Genomic DNA, 19750 nt, shown 5'->3' on the forward strand with positions numbered 1-19750 from the left:
ACAAAAAATAGAAGATTTACTTTTATGCAGACTACTGTATATGAATTTGGTAGGGTGTGCAAATGAAGAAAATTAAAGGTGAATACAGGAAAGAGTAAGGTTATGAGGATAAAAAGATTAGGTGATGAAAGATTGAATATCAGATTGGAGGGAGAGAGTATGGAGGAGGTGAATGTATTCAGATATTTGGGAGTGGACGTGTCAGCGGATGGGTCTATGAAGGATGAGGTGAATCATAGAATTGATGAGGGGAAAAGAGTGAGTGGTGCACTTAGGAGTCTGTGGAGACAAAGAACTTTGTCCTTGGAGGCAAAGAGGGGAATGTATGAGAGTATAGTTTTACCAATGCTCTTATATGGGTGTGAAGCATGGGTGATGAATGTTGCAGCAAGGAGAAGGCTGGAGGCAGTGGAGATGTCATGTCTGAGGGCAATGTGTGGTGTGAATATAATGCAGAGAATTCGTAGTTTGGAAGTTAGGAGGAGGTGCGGGATTACCAAAACTGTTGTCCAGAGGGCTGAGGAAGGGTTGTTGAGGTGGTTCGGACATGTAGAGAGAATGGAGCGAAACAGAATGACTTCAAGAGTGTATCAGTCTGTAGTGGAAGGAAGGCGGGGTAGGGGTCGGCCTAGGAAAGGTTGGAGGGAGGGGGTAAAGGAGGTTTTGTGTGCGAGGGGCTTGGACTTCCAGCGGGCATGCATGAGCGTGTTTGATAGGAGTGAATGGAGACAAATGGTTTTTAATACTTGACGTGCTGTTGGAGTGTGAGCTAAGTAACATTTATGAAGGGGTTCAGGGAAACCGGCAGGCCGGACTTGAGTCCTGGAGATGGGAAGTACAGTGCCTGCACTCTGAAGGAGGGGTGTTAATGTTGCAGTTTAAAAACTGTAGTGTAAAGCACCCTTCTGGCAAAAGAGTGATGGAGTGAGTGATGGTGAAAGTTTTTCTTTTTCGGGCCACCCTGCCTTGGTGGGAATCGGCCAGTGTGATAATAATAATAATAATATTGTATTATTGTAATAATTGTATAAGTACAGTGGACCCTCGACCAACGATATTAATCCGTTCCCGAGAGCCCATCATCAGTTGAAATTATCGCTAGTCGAGTTAATTTTCCCTATAAGAAATAATGGAAATCAAATTAATCCGTTCCTGACACCCCAAAGTATTGAAAAAGAAAATTTTACCACATGAAATATTAATTTTAATACACACAAACTGAAGAAGACATGTACAATTACATGACACTTACCTTCATTGAAGATCTGGTGATGATTGATGGGATGGGAGAAGGGGAGAGTGTGGATGGTGTTAGTGTTTAGAAGGGAAATCCCCTTCCATTAGGACTTGAGGTGTCAAGTCCTTTTCCGGGGTTACTTCCCTCCTTCTTTTAATGCCACTAGGACCAGCTTGAGAGTCACTGGACCTCTGTCGCACAACATATCTGTCCATAGAGGCCTGTATCTCCTGTTCCTTTATGACATTCTTAAAATGTTTCACAACACTATCAGTGTAATAGTCACCAGCACAGCTTGCAATAGTTGTGTGAGGGTGATTTTCATCAAAACAGGTTTGCACTTTAAGCCACATTGCACACATTTCCTTAATCTTTGAAGTAGGCAACTTCTTCAATTTCTCTATCCCCTCCTCCGGAGCAATTTCCTCAGGTCTGGCCTCTTGCTGAAGATGATCTTGCAGCTCATCAGTGGTTAGTTCTTCATTGTCCTCCTCCACCAACTCTTCCACACCCTCCCCACTAACCTCCAACCCCAAGGACTTCCCAAATGCCACAATTGATTCCACAACTGGCATAGGCTTCTCAGGGTTAGCCTCAAATCCTTCAAAATCCCTTTTGTCTACACATTCTGGCCACAGTTTCTTCCAAGCAGAGTTCAAGGTCCTCTTAGTCACTTCCTCCCAAGCCTTACCTATAATGTTTACACAATTGAGGATGCTAAAGTGATCTCTCCAAAACTCTCTAATGTCAATTGAGTTTCTGAGGTCACTACAAAGCACCTCTCAAACATAGCTTTTGTGTAGAGTTTTATGAAGTTTGCAGTGACCTGCTGGTCATGGGCTGCAGGAGAGGAGTGGTATTAGGAGGCAAAAACTTGACCTTGATGAAGCTCATGTCCCCAGAAAGTTGCTCTGACAAGTCTGAAGGATGACCTGGAGCATTGTCTAATACCAGGAGGCACTTAAGGTCTAATTTCTTTTCAATTAGTTAATTTTTCATAGTGGGAGTAAATGCATGATGTAACCAGTCATAGAAAAAGTCCCTAGTGACCCATGCCTTACTGTTTGCCCTCCACAGCACACACAAATTAGCCTTGAGGACATTGTTTTTCCTGAACACTCTGGGAGTTTCAGATTGATACACCAATAAAGGCTTCACTTTGCAATCAACACTAGCATTAGCACACATCAACAGAGTAAGCCTGTCTTTCATAGGCTTATGCCCTGGGAGTGCCTTTTCCTCCTGAGTAATGTAGGTCCTGCTTGGCATTTTCTTCCAAAACAGGCCTGTTTCGTCACAATTAAACACTGTTCAGGTTTCAGTCCTTCAGCCTCTATGTACTCCTTGAATTCCTGCACCCAGGGAAGTACTACCGTCCTGCCAGATGACTGTGAAACAAAAACCTGTAACTGTTTTGCATGATGGTAGGATTGCTGGTTTCTTTTTCTGTCTCATAAACACGCTAAGATAACAGGGATATCTTGCTACTCCTACTTACACTTTGGTCACACTTCACAGACACGCACATGCATATATATATATACATACATCTAGGTTTTTCTCCTTTTTCTAAATAGCTCTTGTTCTTTTTTATTTCTTCTATTGTCCATGGGGAAGTGGAAAAGAATCTTTCCTCCGTAAGCCATGCGTGTCGTATGAGGCGACTAAAATGCCGGGAGCAATGGGCTAGTAACCCCTTCTCCTGTATACAATTACTAAAAAAGAGAAGAAGAAAAACTTTATAAAACTGGGTTGCTTAAATGTGCGTGGATGTAGTGCGGATGACAAGAAACAGATGATTGCTGATGTTATGAATGAAAAGAAGTTGGATGTCCTGGCCCTAAGCGAAACAAAGCTGAAGGGGGTAGGAGAGTTTCAGTGGGGGGAAATAAATGGGATTAAATCTGGAGTATCTGAGAGAGTTAGAGCAAAGGAAGGGGTAGCAGTAATGTTAAATGATCAGTTATGGAAGGAGAAAAGAGAATATGAATGTGTAAATTCAAGAATTATGTGGATTAAAGTAAAGGTTGGATGCGAGAAGTGGGTCATAATAAGCGTGTATGCACCTGGAGAAGAGAGGAATGCAGAGGAGAGAGAGAGATTTTGGGAGATGTTAAGTGAATGTATAGGAGCCTTTGAACCAAGTGAGAGAGTAATTGTGGTAGGGGACTTGAATGCTAAAGTAGGAGAAACTTTTAGAGAGGGTGTGGTAGGTAAGTTTGGGGTGCCAGGTGTAAATGATAATGGGAGCCCTTTGATTGAACTTTGTATAGAAAGGGGTTTAGTTATAGGTAATACATATTTTAAGAAAAAGAGGATAAATAAGTATACACGATATGATGTAGGGCGAAATGACAGTAGTTTGTTGGATTATGTATTGGTAGATAAAAGACTGTTGAGTAGACTTCAGGATGTACATGTTTATAGAGGGGCCACAGATATATCAGATCACTTTCTAGTTGTAGCTACACTGAGAGTAAAAGGTAGATGGGATACAAGGAGAATAGAAGCATCAGGGAAGAGAGAGGTGAAGGTTTATAAACTAAAAGAGGAGGCAGTTAGGGTAAGATATAAACAGCTATTGGAGGATAGATGGGCTAATGAGAGCATAGGCAATGGGGTCGAAGAGGTATGGGGTAGGTTTAAAAATGTAGTGTTAGAGTGTTCAGCAGAAGTTTGTGGTTACAGGAAAGTGGGTGCAGGAGGGAAGAGGAGCGATTGGTGGAATGATGATGTAAAGAGAGTAGTAAGGGAGAAAAAGTTAGCATATGAGAAGTTTTTACAAAGTAGAAGTGATGCAAGGAGGGAAGAGTATATGGAGAAAAAGAGAGAAGTTAAGAGAGTGGTGAAGCAATGTAAAAAGAGAGCAAATGAGAGAGTGGGTGAGATGTTATCAACAAATTTTGTTGAAAATAAGAAAAAGTTTTGGAGTGAGATTAACAAGTTAAGAAAGCCTAGAGAACAAATGGATTTGTCAGTTAAAAATAGGAGAGGAGAGTTATTAAATGGAGAGGTAGAGGTATTGGGAAGATGGAAGGAATATTTTGAGGAATTGTTAAATGTTGATGAAGATAGGGAAGCTGTGATTTCGTGTATAGGGCAAGGAGGAATAACATCTTGTAGGAGTGAGGAAGAGCCAGTTGTGAGTGTGGGGGAAGTTCGTGAGGCAGTAGGTAAAATGAAAGGGGGTAAGGCAGCCGGGATTGATGGGATAAAGATAGAAATGTTAAAAGCAGGTGGGGATATAGTTTTGGAGTGGTTGGTGCAATTATTTAATAAATGTATGGAAGAGGGTAAGGTACCTAGGGATTGGCAGAGAGCATGCATAGTTCCTTTGTATAAAGGCAAAGGGGATAAAAGAGAGTGCAAAAATTATAGGGGGATAAGTCTGTTGAGTGTACCTGGTAAAGTGTATGGTAGAGTTATAATTGAAAGAATTAAGAGTAAGACGGAGAATAGGATAGCAGATGAACAAGGAGGCTTTAGGAAAGGTAGGGGGTGTGTGGACCAGGTGTTTACAGTGAAACATATAAGTGAACAGTATTTAGATAAGGCTAAAGAGGTCTTTGTGGCATTTATGGATTTGGAAAAGGCGTATGACAGGGTGGATAGGGGGGCAATGTGGCAGATGTTGCAAGTGTATGGTGTAGGAGGTAGGTTACTGAAAGCAGTGAAGAGTTTTTACGAGGATAGTGAGGCTCAAGTTAGAGTATGTAGGAAAGAGGGAAATTTTTTCCCAGTAAAAGTAGGCCTTAGACAAGGATGTGTGATGTCACCGTGGTTGTTTAATATATTTATAGATGGGGTTGTAAGAGAAGTAAATGCGAGGGTCTTGGCAAGAGGCGTGGAGTTAAAAGATAAAGAATCACACACAAAGTGGGAGTTGTCACAGCTGCTCTTTGCCGATGACACTGTGCTCTTGGGAGATTCTGAAGAGAAGTTGCAGAGATTGGTGGATGAATTTGGTAGGGTGTGCAAAAGAAGAAAATTAAAGGTGAATACAGGAAAGAGTAAGGTTATGAGGATAACAAAAAGATTAGGTGATGAAAGATTGAATATCAGATTGGAGGGAGAGAGTATGGAGGAGGTGAACGTATTCAGATATTTGGGAGTGGACGTGTCAGCGGATGGGTCTATGAAAGATGAGGTGAATCATAGAATTGATGAGGGAAAAAGAGTGAGTGGTGCACTTAGGAGTCTGTGGAGACAAAGAACTTTGTCCTTGGAGGCAAAGAGGGGAATGTATGAGAGTATAGTTTTACCAACGCTCTTATATGGGTGTGAAGCGTGGGTGATGAATGTTGCAGCGAGGAGAAGGCTGGAGGCAGTGGAGATGTCATGTCTGAGGGCAATGTGTGGTGTGAATATAATGCAGAGAATTCGTAGTTTGGAAGTTAGGAGGAGGTGCGGGATTACCAAAACTGTTGTCCAGAGGGCTGAGGAAGGGTTGTTGAGGTGGTTCGGACATGTAGAGAGAATGGAGCGAAACAGAATGACTTCAAGAGTGTATCAGTCTGTAGTGGAAGGAAGGCGGGGTAGGGGTCGGCCTAGGAAGGGTTGGAGGGAGGGGGTAAAGGAGGTTTTGTGTGCGAGGGGCTTGGACTTCCAGCAGGCATGCGTGAGCGTGTTTGATAGGAGTGAATGGAGACAAATGGTTTTTAATACTTGACGTGCTGTTGGAGTGTGAGCAAAGTAACATTTATGAAGGGATTCAGGGAAACCGGCAGGCCGGACTTGAGTCCTGGAGATGGGAAGTACAGTGCCTGCACTCTGAAGGAGGGGTGTTAATGTTGCAGTTTAAAAACTGTAGTGTAAAGCACCCTTCTGGCAAGACAGTGATGGAGTGAATGATGGTGAAAGTTTTTCTTTTTCGGGCCACCCTGCCTTGGTGGGAATCGGCCGGTGTGATAATAAAAAAAAAAATAATTTTTCAGCTGCTTTTTGGTCCGAACTGGCAGCCTCAGCATGCCTTATCACACTATGTATGCCACTACGATTCTTAAATCTCTCAAACCAACCTTTGCTGGCCTTAAATTTACTCACATCACCACTAGCTGCAGGCATTTTTCTAATTAAATCGTCATGCAACTTCCTAGCCTTTTCACATATGGTCGCTTGAGAGATGCTATCTCCTGCTATCCGTTTTTCGTTTATCCAGACCAATAACAGTCTCTCAACATCTATCACTTGCAATCTCAGTTTCGAAAACATAGTTGCACCTTTGGCAAGAACAGCTTCCTTGATTGCCATTTTCTTGGCCACAATAGTAGCGATGGTTGATTGGGGTTTTGTGTACAACCTGGCCAGCTCGGAGACACGCACTCCACTTTCATACTTAGCAATGATCTCTTTCTTCATATCCATAGTAATTCTCACCCTTTTTGCTGTAGGGTTGGCACTAGAAGCTTTCTAGGGGCCCATGGTGACTTATTTTGCAGGTTCAATCACTAAAAACGCTGTGATAATATGAAATGTTTCGATTGTATGTTTGAATGTGACCGCGGTGGCTGGCTGGCTTGTAAACACTGGCACCCACGGGACAAGTGAGGCACGCTCAGGCCACATGTGGACGCGTCTCGAATGGAACGAATCGAGTTGGTCGAGTTTTTTAGCGCTAGTCGAGGCAAAATTTTTGCATTTAAATGTATCGCTAGTCGGATTTAACGTTATACGATGCCATCATTGGTCGAGGGTCCACTGTAATGTCAACCCATTCATGACTGCATATTAGAATGGCTAGTTGGATACTTATTGGACAGTGATGCCATTTGTTTACTTTCGAACACTGGCAAAAATCAAACATTTCCGCTAATTTGAGCTCAATTTCAAGGTCCTTTTTATTTATTTATTTATTTATTTATTTAAAAATTTGAGCACACATACAGAGGTACAAAAAATACAGATAAGAGCAGCATGCCAAAGCCACTTATACTATGCATAGCATTACGGGCTGGCTTAAAATTAACTTAAGATTAACTAAGCAATGATGAAATCAGTGATAAAACTTTAATGTAAACAGATTACTATAAAGCACAAGTGAGTATTACAAAGACAGGTCATATGGTTGTATGCATTGTTGTACATTCAGTAGAATGGAGTATTCTGTTAGGTAGTGTATTTAAAAAATAATAAAGTTAGATTGGGTTTTAGGTTTAACATTTATGTGATTTATTGCAAAACCAATCAAAATCATCTCTATTTCTGTAATGTGTCTTCTATCAAATGAGACCATGAAAACGAGAATACAGCCATATATACTACATGAAAATAAGCCTCAAAGTCGGAGTTTCAATCCAAAAACACGGTTGGAGTTTTTTTCGTCATTATGCATTGCATGCTGCAGAACTTTTTTTATACTTTGCACAATGACCACACAGACCCATTCTCTCACATGTAGGCCTACCAGCTTTCTCCCGATTGATTTGAAGCCACTAGAATTATGGCATATTAACATGTCAGAAACACTGGCTCGTAAGATGTGTATATATACGACACTGACAGTCAAGGAGCTAAAATACCAGACACACAGCTCTGGAAAAATGCACAATGCCTCACAGTAAAAATACCTCACTCTGCGGGTTTCTCAACTACTGTGTTATGTTACAGCTGCTACAGAAGAGTTATGGTTCGTGGTCAGAATTACAATAATGGTTCTTGATACATAGAATATTTCAATGACATTTTTACTAGGCTTAGAGATCTGATCAGTAAGAGTACTGAGTTTTCTCTATAGTTTGAAAGCTAAAAAAATTGTATATGTTAGTACAATGCTTTACAAAATACAACTTGGTTTTGGTAAAGATGCAAGATGGATTAAATACTGACAATATTTGATGTAAAAAAACTGTGGGCAAGTTATATATGATAGTCAGACTGGAGTGACTATTCTTCTTGGTCAGTGTTAGAACCCTCAGTGTCAGAACCCTCAGTGTTTGAACCCTCAGTATTAGAATCCTCAGTGACAGAAATCTCAGTGTCAGAAGTCTCACAGTGTCAGAACCCTCAGTGTTAGAACCCTCAGTGTTAGAATCCTCAGTGACAGAAATCTCAGTGTCAGAAGTCTCACAGTGTTAGTACCCTCTGTTACCTCACACTTCAAGCTTAATGAAGACATAATTCAAATACTGAATATGAACAAAAGTTGTATATTGTGTTAAAATATTTGCATTATTTGCTTTCCAGGATCAGTAAGATCAGTTTACCTGGTAGGAGGGTCAGTAGAAAGCAGGTCCTCAGGTGGCAAAGGTTGTGGTCTGACTGTAACAATACCGGTCAGATACGCTACCAGCGCAGCAATAACAGCCACTTGTTCTATCAGCAGGTGAGACAGACCACTTAGTCTCATCATCATAAAGATGCACTTACTGATGAGCATATGCCATGTGCTGTCAAGAAAGTTATGAAATACTGTCACTAACATATACACATATGCACAAAACAATACACAAAAATTAATAAATAAAAATGAAAACAGCATACTGTGCAATAAGAATAATATAGATGTGGTGGTGGGACAGCAATTATTAGCTACTTGCCATCAGGGCTTAGTATTCTTCAGCCAAGCACTCTCTCACAGCTACCACTTACATATGAAAATAACGATGAAGATCACTATCTCAGCCTAGGTTCTCGATGGGATTCACATCTGGGGAGTTTCCTGGACAGCCATCAATGTAACAAAGCCATTAAACAACAGATTTTGGGTTGTGGTGCGGATCAGCTTTGCCTAAAATCGTTCCACCACACTGAGTGAAAGATTAGGGCAAATGATAACAGACCAATTCTAAGTACATTAGTAAATGTAAAGACAATTCTCTAGGCTTCCCTGGATGTGCTTTAGTGTGGGCACAAGAAACAGTGTTCATGACATGCCTATATTATGACAAACTCCAGAAGGCACTTGGGATGCAGCCAGTAGCTATAAGGAAACCCGAGACATCCCACTTTTTTGAGTTGCCAGGCCAGTATAACTTTTTGTTTCAGACAAATGTAGCGATCATACTTCAAAATAAATAAATAAATAAATAAATAAATAAATAAATATATATATATATAATATATATATATATATATATATATATATATATATATATATAATATATAATATATATATATAATATATAATATATATATATAAACACGCTAAGATAACAGGGATATCTTGCTACTCCTACTAACACTTTGGTCACACTTCACAGACACGCACATGCATATATATATATACATACATCTAGGTTTTTCTCCTTTTTCTAAATAGCTCTTGTTCTTTTTTATTTCTTCTATTGTCCATGGGGAAGTGGAAAAGAATCTTTCCTCCGTAAGCCATGCGTGTCGTATGAGGCGACTAAAATGCCGGGAGCAATGGGCTAGTAACCCCTTCTCCTGTATACAATTACTAAAAAAGAGAAGAAGAAAAACTTTATAAAACTGGGTTGCTTAAATGTGCGTGGATGTAGTGCGGATGACAAGAAACAGATGATTGCTGATGTTATGAATGAAAAAAAGTTGGATGTCCTGGCCCTAAGCGAAACAAAGCTGAAGGGGGTAGGAGAGTTTCAGTGGGGGGAAATAAATGGGATTAAATCTGGAGTATCTGAGAGAGTTAGAGCAAAGGAAGGGGTAGCAGTAATGTTAAATGATCAGTTATGGAAGGAGAAAAGAGAATATGAATGTGTAAATTCAAGAATTATGTGGATTAAAGTAAAGGTTGGATGCGAGAAGTGGGTCATAATAAGCGTGTATGCACCTGGAGAAGAGAGGAATGCAGAGGAGAGAGAGAGATTTTGGGAGATGTTAAGTGAATGTATAGGAGCCTTTGAACCAAGTGAGAGAGTAATTGTCGTAGGGGACTTGAATGCTAAAGTAGGAGAAACTTTTAGAGAGGGTGTGGTAGGTAAGTTTGGGGTGCCAGGTGTAAATGATAATGGGAGCCCTTTGATTGAACTTTGTATAGAAAGGGGTTTAGTTATAGGTAATACATATTTTAAGAAAAAGAGGATAAATAAGTATACACGATATGATGTAGGGCGAAATGACAGTAGTTTGTTGGATTATGTATTGGTAGATAAAAGACTGTTGAGTAGACTTCAGGATGTACATGTTTATAGAGGGGCCACAGATATATCAGATCACTTTCTAGTTGTAGCTACACTGAGAGTAAAAGGTAGATGGGATACAAGGAGAATAGAAGCATCAGGGAAGAGAGAGGTGAAGGTTTATAAACTAAAAGAGGAGGCAGTTAGGGTAAGATATAAACAGCTATTGGAGGATAGATGGGCTAATGAGAGCATAGGCAATGGGGTCGAAGAGGTATGGGGTAGGTTTAAAAATGTAGTGTTAGAGTGTTCAGCAGAAGTTTGTGGTTACAGGAAAGTGGGTGCAGGAGGGAAGAGGAGCGATTGGTGGAATGATGATGTAAAGAGAGTAGTAAGGGAGAAAAAGTTAGCATATGAGAAGTTTTTACAAAGTAGAAGTGATGCAAGGAGGGAAGAGTATATGGAGAAAAAGAGAGAGGTTAAGAGAGTGGTGAAGCAATGTAAAAAGAGAGCAAATGAGAGAGTGGGTGAGATGTTATCAACAAATTTTGTTGAAAATAAGAAAAAGTTTTGGAGTGAGATTAACAAGTTAAGAAAGCCTAGAGAACAAATGGATTTGTCAGTTAAAAATAGGAGAGGAGAGTTATTAAATGGAGAGTTAGAGGTATTGGGAAGATGGAAGGAATATTTTGAGGAATTGTTAAATGTTGATGAAGATAGGGAAGCTGTGATTTCGTGTATAGGGCAAGGAGGAATAACATCTTGTAGGAGTGAGGAAGAGCCAGTTGTGAGTGTGGGGGAAGTTCGTGAGGCAGTAGGTAAAATGAAAGGGGGTAAGGCAGCCGGGATTGATGGGATAAAGATAGAAATGTTAAAAGCAGGTGGGGATATAGTTTTGGAGTGGTTGGTGCAATTGTTTAATAAATGTATGGAAGAGGGTAAGGTACCTAGGGATTGGCAGAGAGCATGCATAGTTCCTTTGTATAAAGGCAAAGGGGATAAAAGAGAGTGCAAAAATTATAGGGGGATAAGTCTGTTGAGTGTACCTGGTAAAGTGTATGGTAGAGTTATAATTGAAAGAATTAAGAGTAAGACGGAGAATAGGATAGCAGATGAACAAGGAGGCTTTAGGAAAGGTAGGGGGTGTGTGGACCAGGTGTTTACAGTGAAACATATAAGTGAACAGTATTTAGATAAGGCTAAAGAGGTCTTTGTGGCATTTATGGATTTGGAAAAGGCGTATGACAGGGTGGATAGGGGGGCAATGTGGCAGATGTTGCAAGTGTATGGTGTAGGAGGTAGGTTACTGAAAGCAGTGAAGAGTTTTTACGAGGATAGTGAGGCTCAAGTTAGAGTATGTAGGAAAGAGGGAAATTTTTTCCCAGTAAAAGTAGGACTTAGACAAGGATGTGTGATGTCACCGTGGTTGTTTAATATATTTATAGATGGGGTTGTAAGAGAAGTAAATGCGAGGGTCTTGGCAAGAGGCGTGGAGTTAAAAGATAAAGAATCACACACAAAGTGGGAGTTGTCACAGCTGCTCTTTGCTGATGACACTGTGCTCTTGGGAGATTCTGAAGAGAAGTTGCAGAGATTGGTGGATGAATTTGGTAGGGTGTGCAAAAGAAGAAAATTAAAGGTGAATACAGGAAAGAGTAAGGTTATGAGGATAACAAAAAGATTAGGTGATGAAAGATTGAATATCAGATTGGAGGGAGAGAGTATGGAGGAGGTGAACGTATTCAGATATTTGGGAGTGGACGTGTCAGCGGATGGGTCTATGAAAGATGAGGTGAATCATAGAATTGATGAGGGAAAAAGAGTGAGTGGTGCACTTAGGAGTCTGTGGAGACAAAGAACTTTGTCCTTGGAGGCAAAGAGGGGAATGTATGAGAGTATAGTTTTACCAACGCTCTTATATGGGTGTGAAGCGTGGGTGATGAATGTTGCAGCGAGGAGAAGGCTGGAGGCAGTGGAGATGTCATGTCTGAGGGCAATGTGTGGTGTGAATATAATGCAGAGAATTCGTAGTTTGGAAGTTAGGAGGAGGTGCGGGATTACCAAAACTGTTGTCCAGAGGGCTGAGGAAGGGTTGTTGAGGTGGTTCGGACATGTAGAGAGAATGGAGCGAAACAGAATGACTTCAAGAGTGTATCAGTCTGTAGTGGAAGGAAGGCGGGGTAGGGGTCGGCCTAGGAAGGGTTGGAGGGAGGGGGTAAAGGAGGTTTTGTGTGCGAGGGGCTTGGACTTCCAGCAGGCATGCTTGAGCGTGTTTGATAGGAGTGAATGGAGACAAATGGTTTTTAATACTTGACGTGCTGTTGGAGTGTGAGCAAAGTAACATTTATGAAGGGATTCAGGGAAACCGGCAGGCCGGACTTGAGTCCTGGAGATGGGAAGTACAGTGCCTGCACTCTGAAGGAGGGGTGTTAATGTTGCAGTTTAAAAACTGTAGTGTAAAGCACCCTTCTGGCAAGACAGTGATGGAGTGAATGATGGTGAAAGTTTTTCTTTTTCGGGCCACCCTGCCTTGGTGGGAATCGGCCGGTGTGATAATAATAAAAATAATAATAATATATATATATATATATATATATGTATTATGCAAATATCGCAAACCAAGCAATACAAGATACAAAACAACCATGGGAGGAGTAGAATGATTGCTTTATGCCTTTCATGTTGCAATCAACACATCAAGAGCTTGCAAAGTTGCAGAAAAGAGGATGTCCAGGCAAATACAATCCCAGGGAATGTCTTCACTGGAGGGAGGGAGCAAGAGAAAGGGAACAAGAAATGCCCCCAGGCATACCAGTACCCATAGCCAGAAAGGTTGAATATTATAGCATTAGAAAATGCCCACAAGCACTGATATTTTAATGGTAGCTTAAACGAACGTAACACGGCAATTATCAAAAATTCCATCAGGCTCTGCTGTGATACATTGCTACGATATATGTAATTTTATATACATAATTATACTGCCAGTGATATTGAAGTCACTAGCAATAATCGATGTGGCAACCATTTATTTATTTATTTTATGTCTTTGCAAACAGTACATTGAGATTTTATATTTACAATAGTGGGTTGCAATGCAAAGAGAGCCTCTATTATGCCTAGGCATTATGGGCCAACTTAACATTATTGTCTTACAGACTACTTAACACTAAGGATTTTATCATAGTTGTACAGTAGGACAGTAATTATTTCATAGTTGAACAGTAGATTATTAATTATAAGTGAATTATATTTGTATAAGACAAAGGATATATTCATATAGTCTAAAATGCTTTTTGTGAAAACAATGGCTCAATTATATTCCTGTCAACAATGGATAAAAGGTTCAAAGTGATTGTTGAAGTTATGATGTGGGAGTACATAGGTGAGTAAGTGTGTACTGAGTACTTAGCATTTAGTCTAGGGTGATTAAGTGGCTTTTGAGAAGAGTCTTAACCTGATTTTCAGACTGGGTTACTTTAATATATTCTGGTAATGAATTCCATATTTTAGGGTCCTTTATGTGCATAGAGTTTTTACACAGTGTGATATGGACATGAGGTATATCAAAAAGAGATCTGTGTCTTGTGTTGTGGTTATGTGTCCTGTTTAAGTTGGTGAGGAGAAGTTTGAGTGGAGGGTTTATATTTGCATGTATTGTTCTGTGTATAATAGGCACATGAATAAGTATAGATGTTCTTAATGGTGAGCAGATTCAGACTTTTGAAAATTGGTGGAGCCATACCATACACGAGAACGGGTCCATTTAAAGAGATGAGAAAACGAGACCATTTAAAGGGGAGACATCGGGAAGATAGAGGAAATATTTTGATGAATTGTTAAATATTGATGAAGATAGGGAAGCTGTGATTTTGTGTACAGGGCATAATGTAAAAGGTTTTGTCTATATTAAGTATAAGTAACTTCACAACAGGACTTAGTATGTACAGTTGACTGGCCTACAGAATTCTCCATTGTCAATGGTATCGATGATTGGATAGGAATATTTCTCAACAACTTAAGACTGTATAGCAAACACTGTCCCATAAAAACTAAACAGATTATGAATAAACGACTAGGTTGCCCATGGCTTACTAACAGCATACTAAGAGCCATTGATAAGAAACATCAATATGAAAAACAATATAGACATGGCTTAATAACTAAAGATATTCTTAAACTCTATGTGTCAGTCCTTACCAAACTAATAAGAAAGTCTAAGTACAGTGTTCCCTCAATAACTGTCCATAATCCGTTCCTGGAAGTGGGACTATTATCGAAATGGACGATTTTCGAATCAATTTTCCCCATAAGAAATAATGTAAATCCAATTAATTCGTTCCAGACACCCAGAAGTATCAACAACGATTTTTTTTTTACATGCATTCAGTGGTGATGTGTACTTAGCTCAGTGGTGACGTGTACTTAGCTCTGTGAAGACCTGTTTGTGCGCTCTCTACGGATTGAAGCAAGATGCCCTCCATCGAGCAACTTTACCAACAGCTTAAGGAAGAATTGAGGATGGCAAAATTGGAGATTCGGCGACTGACCGAGGAAAACAAGAAGATTCGTAGTAGTCCTCCTGTTTTGAGTCCTCAGGTCAAGAAGGGAAACTGGTCAGTGGCTGGACAGCAGGGAACGAAGTTGACGATCAAGAAGACGAATGGAAAGGTAGAAACGATGAAGAAGAAAGAGACTGCCGTGGAAACTGTTGTGGAAACATCTAATACATTCTCAGTGCTACCCGACGAATGTGAGTCGACTACTGGGAACGTCACGACGAACGACACCAAGGAAGGTAAGAATATTGTTGTTGTTGGGGGTAGCCAAGTTAGGTATATGGATAGGGCGTTCTGCTTGAAGGACAGGAGTAGGAGACAGAGGGTTTGCTTTCCTGGGGCAGGGATGGAGGATATTGTTAGCCGTCTGGATGACATCATGAGAGGTAATGGGAGCAATCCTATTATCTGTCTCAGTGCTGGAGGCAATGATGTTGGCAGACGTAGGAGTGAAGACCTGATTAGCAGGTATAGGTCAGCAATAGAAATAATTGGGAGGAAGGGTGGGAACCCTGTTATATGTGGTATTTTGCCAAGGAGAGGAGTTGGAAATGAATGGTTGTCCAGGGCAATTGGTGTCAATTGCTAGCTGGACAAATACTGTAAGGAAAATGCGGTAACATTCATTGACAACTGGGACCTCTTCTATGGCAGAAATGACATGTATGCCAGGGATGGGGTTCACTTATCTAGGTCAGGGGTGGGGGCACTGGCAACTGCAGTGGAGGGAGCTGTTAGGACTTTACACTAGGAATAGTTAGTGGTATGGGTTTTGGCAGGAAAACAGTGAAGTCCCAGTGTAGTAATATTATGAGTTCTAGGGGAACTAGTAATAAGCAGAACTAGGTAGATATTGAAAAGCCAGTGACACTGGGTGATAAGGACAGTAATAGGTTTAGTAGAAAAACAGAAATGAGCAGAAAGGGTAAAGAGAAAGGAGAGTCTTTCAATGTTTATTATGCTAATAGCCGTAGTGCTAGGAATAAGATGGACGAGTTGAGATTAGTTGCTAGTGCAGGTAACATTCATGTATTTGCCATAACTGAGATGTGGTTTAATTCAAAAAGTCGGGACATGCTTGCGGAATGTCACATTCAGGGTTTTAAATTGTTCTAAGTAGATAGAAGTATCGGGAAGGGGGGTGGGGTGGCATTGTATGTCCGAGATCGCTTGAACTGTTGCATAAAAACGGGTATCAAGTCTGAAGTAACACATACAGAGTCTGTTTGGATAGAATTTTCAGAGGGGCATGAAAAACTGATTTTAGGAGTGATATACTATTCCCCAAACTTAGATAGGGACCAAGGGAGACTACTATGGAAGGAAATTGTTAAGGCCACAAGGCACGATAATGTAGTAATTCTAGGAAACTTTAACTTTAGTCATATTGATTGGAATTTCTTGACTGGGAATTTAGAATCATACGACTTCTTAGAAGAAGTTCAGGATTGTTTTTTTGAAGCAGTTTGTGACAGAACCTACAAGGGGAAATAACCTGCTTGACTTAGTTATGGCAAACAATGAATCCCTTGTTAATAATTTAGAAATTTCAGAGGAACTGGGAGCTAGCAACCACAAATCAATTACATTTAGCATTGAATGGAAGTACAATAGTAGCGATAACTCAGTAACAGTCCCAGATTTTCGCTTAGCAGATTACGATGGGCTTAGAGAACACTTATCATCTGTTGACTGGGGTAACGAAGTGAGCTATCAATATGACAGTTTTCTGAACACTATACATGCTGCTCAAAGAACGTTTATCCCATATAAAGAAATTAGTTCAAATAGAAATGACCCAAAATGGATGAATAATAGGCTCAAATATCTACTAGGGCATAAGAAAGGAATTTATAGGCGTATCAAAAGAGGTGAGGGTCATCTTATGAATCAGTATATTGACATTAAGAGGGACATTAAAAAGGGGATAAGAAAAGCTAAAAGGGACTATGAAATTAAAGTTGCTAGGGATTCTAAAACTAACCCAAAAAGTTTTTTCCAGGTCTACAGAACAAAAGTTAGAGATAAGATAGGTCCCCTTAAAAATAACTAGGGGCACCTTACTGACAAAGAGAATGAAATGTGCTCGATTTTTAATAATTATTTTCTTTCAGTTTTTACACAGGAAGACACTAACAATATTCCAGTAATTAATTTTTATAGTGGGCTAGAAGAAGATAAATTATGTAACATCACAGTCACTAGTGAAATGGTTGTGAAGCAGATAGACAGACTGAAGCAAAATAAGTCGCCGGGTCCTGATGAGGTTTTTTCAAGGGTTCTTAAGGAATGCAAAATGGAACTCTGTGAACCATTAACTAATATTTTTAATTTATCTCTTCAAACAGGTGTAGTGTCTGATATGTGGAAGATGGCTAATGTAATTCCTATTTTTAAAACAGGGGACAAGTCGTTACTGTCAAATTACCGCCCAATAAGCCTGACCTCAATTGTAGGCAAATTACTAGAGTCAATTATAGCTGAGATTATAAGAAGCCATCTCGATAAGCATAGCTTGATTAATGATACTCAGCATGGATTCACAAGAGGCCGGTCATGTCTAACTAATTTATTAACTTTCTTCAGTAAAGCTTTTGAGGCTGTTGACCACGATAAAGAATTTGATATTATTTACTTAGATTTTAGTAAGGCTTTTGATAGAGTTCCGCACTATAGACTGTTAAAGAAAGTGGCAGCTCATGGCATTGGGGGAAAAGTGCTCTCGTGGATCGAGTCATGGCTCACTGACAGGAAGCAGAGAGTGTCCATAAATGGGGTTAAATCCAAGTGGGGATCTGTAACAAGTGGCGTTCCACATGGATCAGTCTTGGGTCCGTTGTTGTTTATAATATATATCAATGATCTTGATGAGGGAATTACTAGTGATATGAGCAAATTCGCCGATGACACAAAGATAGGTAGGATAATTGATTCAAACGTAGATGTTATGGAACTTCTGGACGATTTAAACAAACTCTATTCTTGGTCAGAAAAGTGGCAGATGCAGTTCAATGTAGATAAATGCAAGGTTCTGAAGCTTGGGAGTGCCCATAACCCTAGTACTTATAAGTTAAATGATGTAGAACTTAGCCATACAGATTGCGAAAAGGACTTGGGGGTTATGGTGAGCAGCAACCTTAAACCAAGACAGCAATGCCTAAGCGTACGTAATAAGGCAAATAGATTACTGGGATTTATATCAAGAAGTGTAAGCAACAGAAGTCCAGAGGTCATACTGCAGCTTTATACATCATTAGTAAGGCCTCACCTAGATTATGCAGCTCAGTTCTGGTCTCCATATTACAGAATGGACATAAATTCGTTAGAAAACGTTCAGCGTAGGATGACTAAATTAATACATAGCATTAGAAATCTTCCTTATGAAGAAAGATTGAAGACTCTTAAGTTACATTCACTTGTTAGACGAAGAATGAGGGGAGACCTGATCGAAGTGTATAAGTGGAAGATAGGTATTAATAAAGGGGATATTAATAAGGTCTTGAGGATGTCTCTCCAAGAGAGAACCCGCAGTAATGGATTTAAATTAGATAAGTTTAGATTTAGAAAGGACATAGGAAAGTATTGGTTTGGAAATAGGGTAGTTGATGAGTGGAACAGTCTACCTAGTTGGGTTATTGAGGCTGGGAATTTGGGTAGTTTCAAATTTAGGTTGGATAAGTACATGAGTGGGAGGGTTGGATTTGAGTGGGACTTTCACATCAGAGCTTATTTCTTAGGTGGCATTGAAAATTAGGTTGGGCAAATGTTTTGTTAGTGGGATGAATTGTAAAGGACCTGCCTAGTATGGGCCAACAGGCCTGCTGCAGTGTTCCTCCTTTCTTATGTTCTTATGTTCTTATGTGAAGGGCCGGCCTAGTATGGGCCAGCAGGCCTGTTCCAGTGTTCCTACTTTCTTAAGTTCTTATTTAACATCACACTTACCAGTAGGGTGATCGAGGCTAGAACCTTGGGTAGCTTTAAGAAGAGATTGGACAAATATATAAGTTGGAGGAGCTGAGTTTGATTTGTGTCATTGGGTACGGAAGTAAATTCTTGGGTAGCTTTCGGCAGAGGTCATTTTGATAAGGACCTGCCTTGTATGGGCCAGTAGACCTGCAGTGTTCTTCCATTGTTATGTTCTTATTGGCTATTTGTTTGTGTGAGGGAGGGATGGCAAGTTTATTGTTGGAGAATATGACACTAATATCAACTCTATGGCTTATTTATCTATCACAATTCAACTAATATGACATAATAAATAATATTAATAACATAGAAACATGGAATATACTCTAGAATGAATAAAATATGTCATTACGTATGTCACGAGAGGTGTTGTGCTGTGTTGTTGTTGGGTATATAAGGGCCACTGAGTGTAAGCCATCCATAATGGTGGTGAAGCAGCAGCTGAGGCGGCGGTGGTTTTTGTACCCCTATATAACTCCAACAACATTGGAGGAGATGGTCAATTACTGTCCCAAGATGAGCTTCTCCAACAGTCAAGATAAAACCATCCAGTGGTACGATCAATGACTCCACCAAGCTTGCCCTTGCTGTGGTAATCAGGGGTCTACAGGTCAAGATTAATACCATCCTCTCACTCCACGAAGCCTTCATTATTGTTTGTGAAGACTATGTTGAAGCTGAAAAACTACTGACCTCCTCCGCTTTGTCCACTCTATCAGACCGTGGCTTCTGCCTTACGGGCTAAGAGGACTGTCTTCTTGAAGAGACTTGACAAACTGATTACCATACAACCTGTTGAAGACCTAAAGACCTCCATAGAAGAACAAAATCCCTGGGCTACAGTTGAAAGCATCATCAAGATTCCTACTGCCTCCTCCATGCTGAAAATCACTTTTACTGATGTGACAATGGCTGCCCAAACTATGGCTGAAGGCCTGGCCATATACTATTAC

The 19750-nt window shown here is 40.2% G+C and overlaps 1 protein-coding gene across 1 annotated transcript in view; it reads right to left on the bottom strand.

Moving 5' to 3' along the window:
* Nucleotides 1–19750, bottom strand: part of PIG-G (phosphatidylinositol glycan anchor biosynthesis class G) — a gene marked incomplete at its 3' end in the record, with an annotated part of 258420 nt that overhangs the window by 189998 nt on the left and 48672 nt on the right. The window contains 1 exon segment of the mRNA XM_070086539.1: nucleotides 8440–8622. Coding sequence (XP_069942640.1) covers nucleotides 8440–8612 — 173 coding nt within the window.

The sequence above is a fragment of the Cherax quadricarinatus genome, chromosome 19 (assembly GCF_038502225.1).
Source record: "Cherax quadricarinatus isolate ZL_2023a chromosome 19, ASM3850222v1, whole genome shotgun sequence".
Classification (NCBI taxonomy): Eukaryota; Metazoa; Arthropoda; class Malacostraca; order Decapoda; family Parastacidae; genus Cherax; species Cherax quadricarinatus.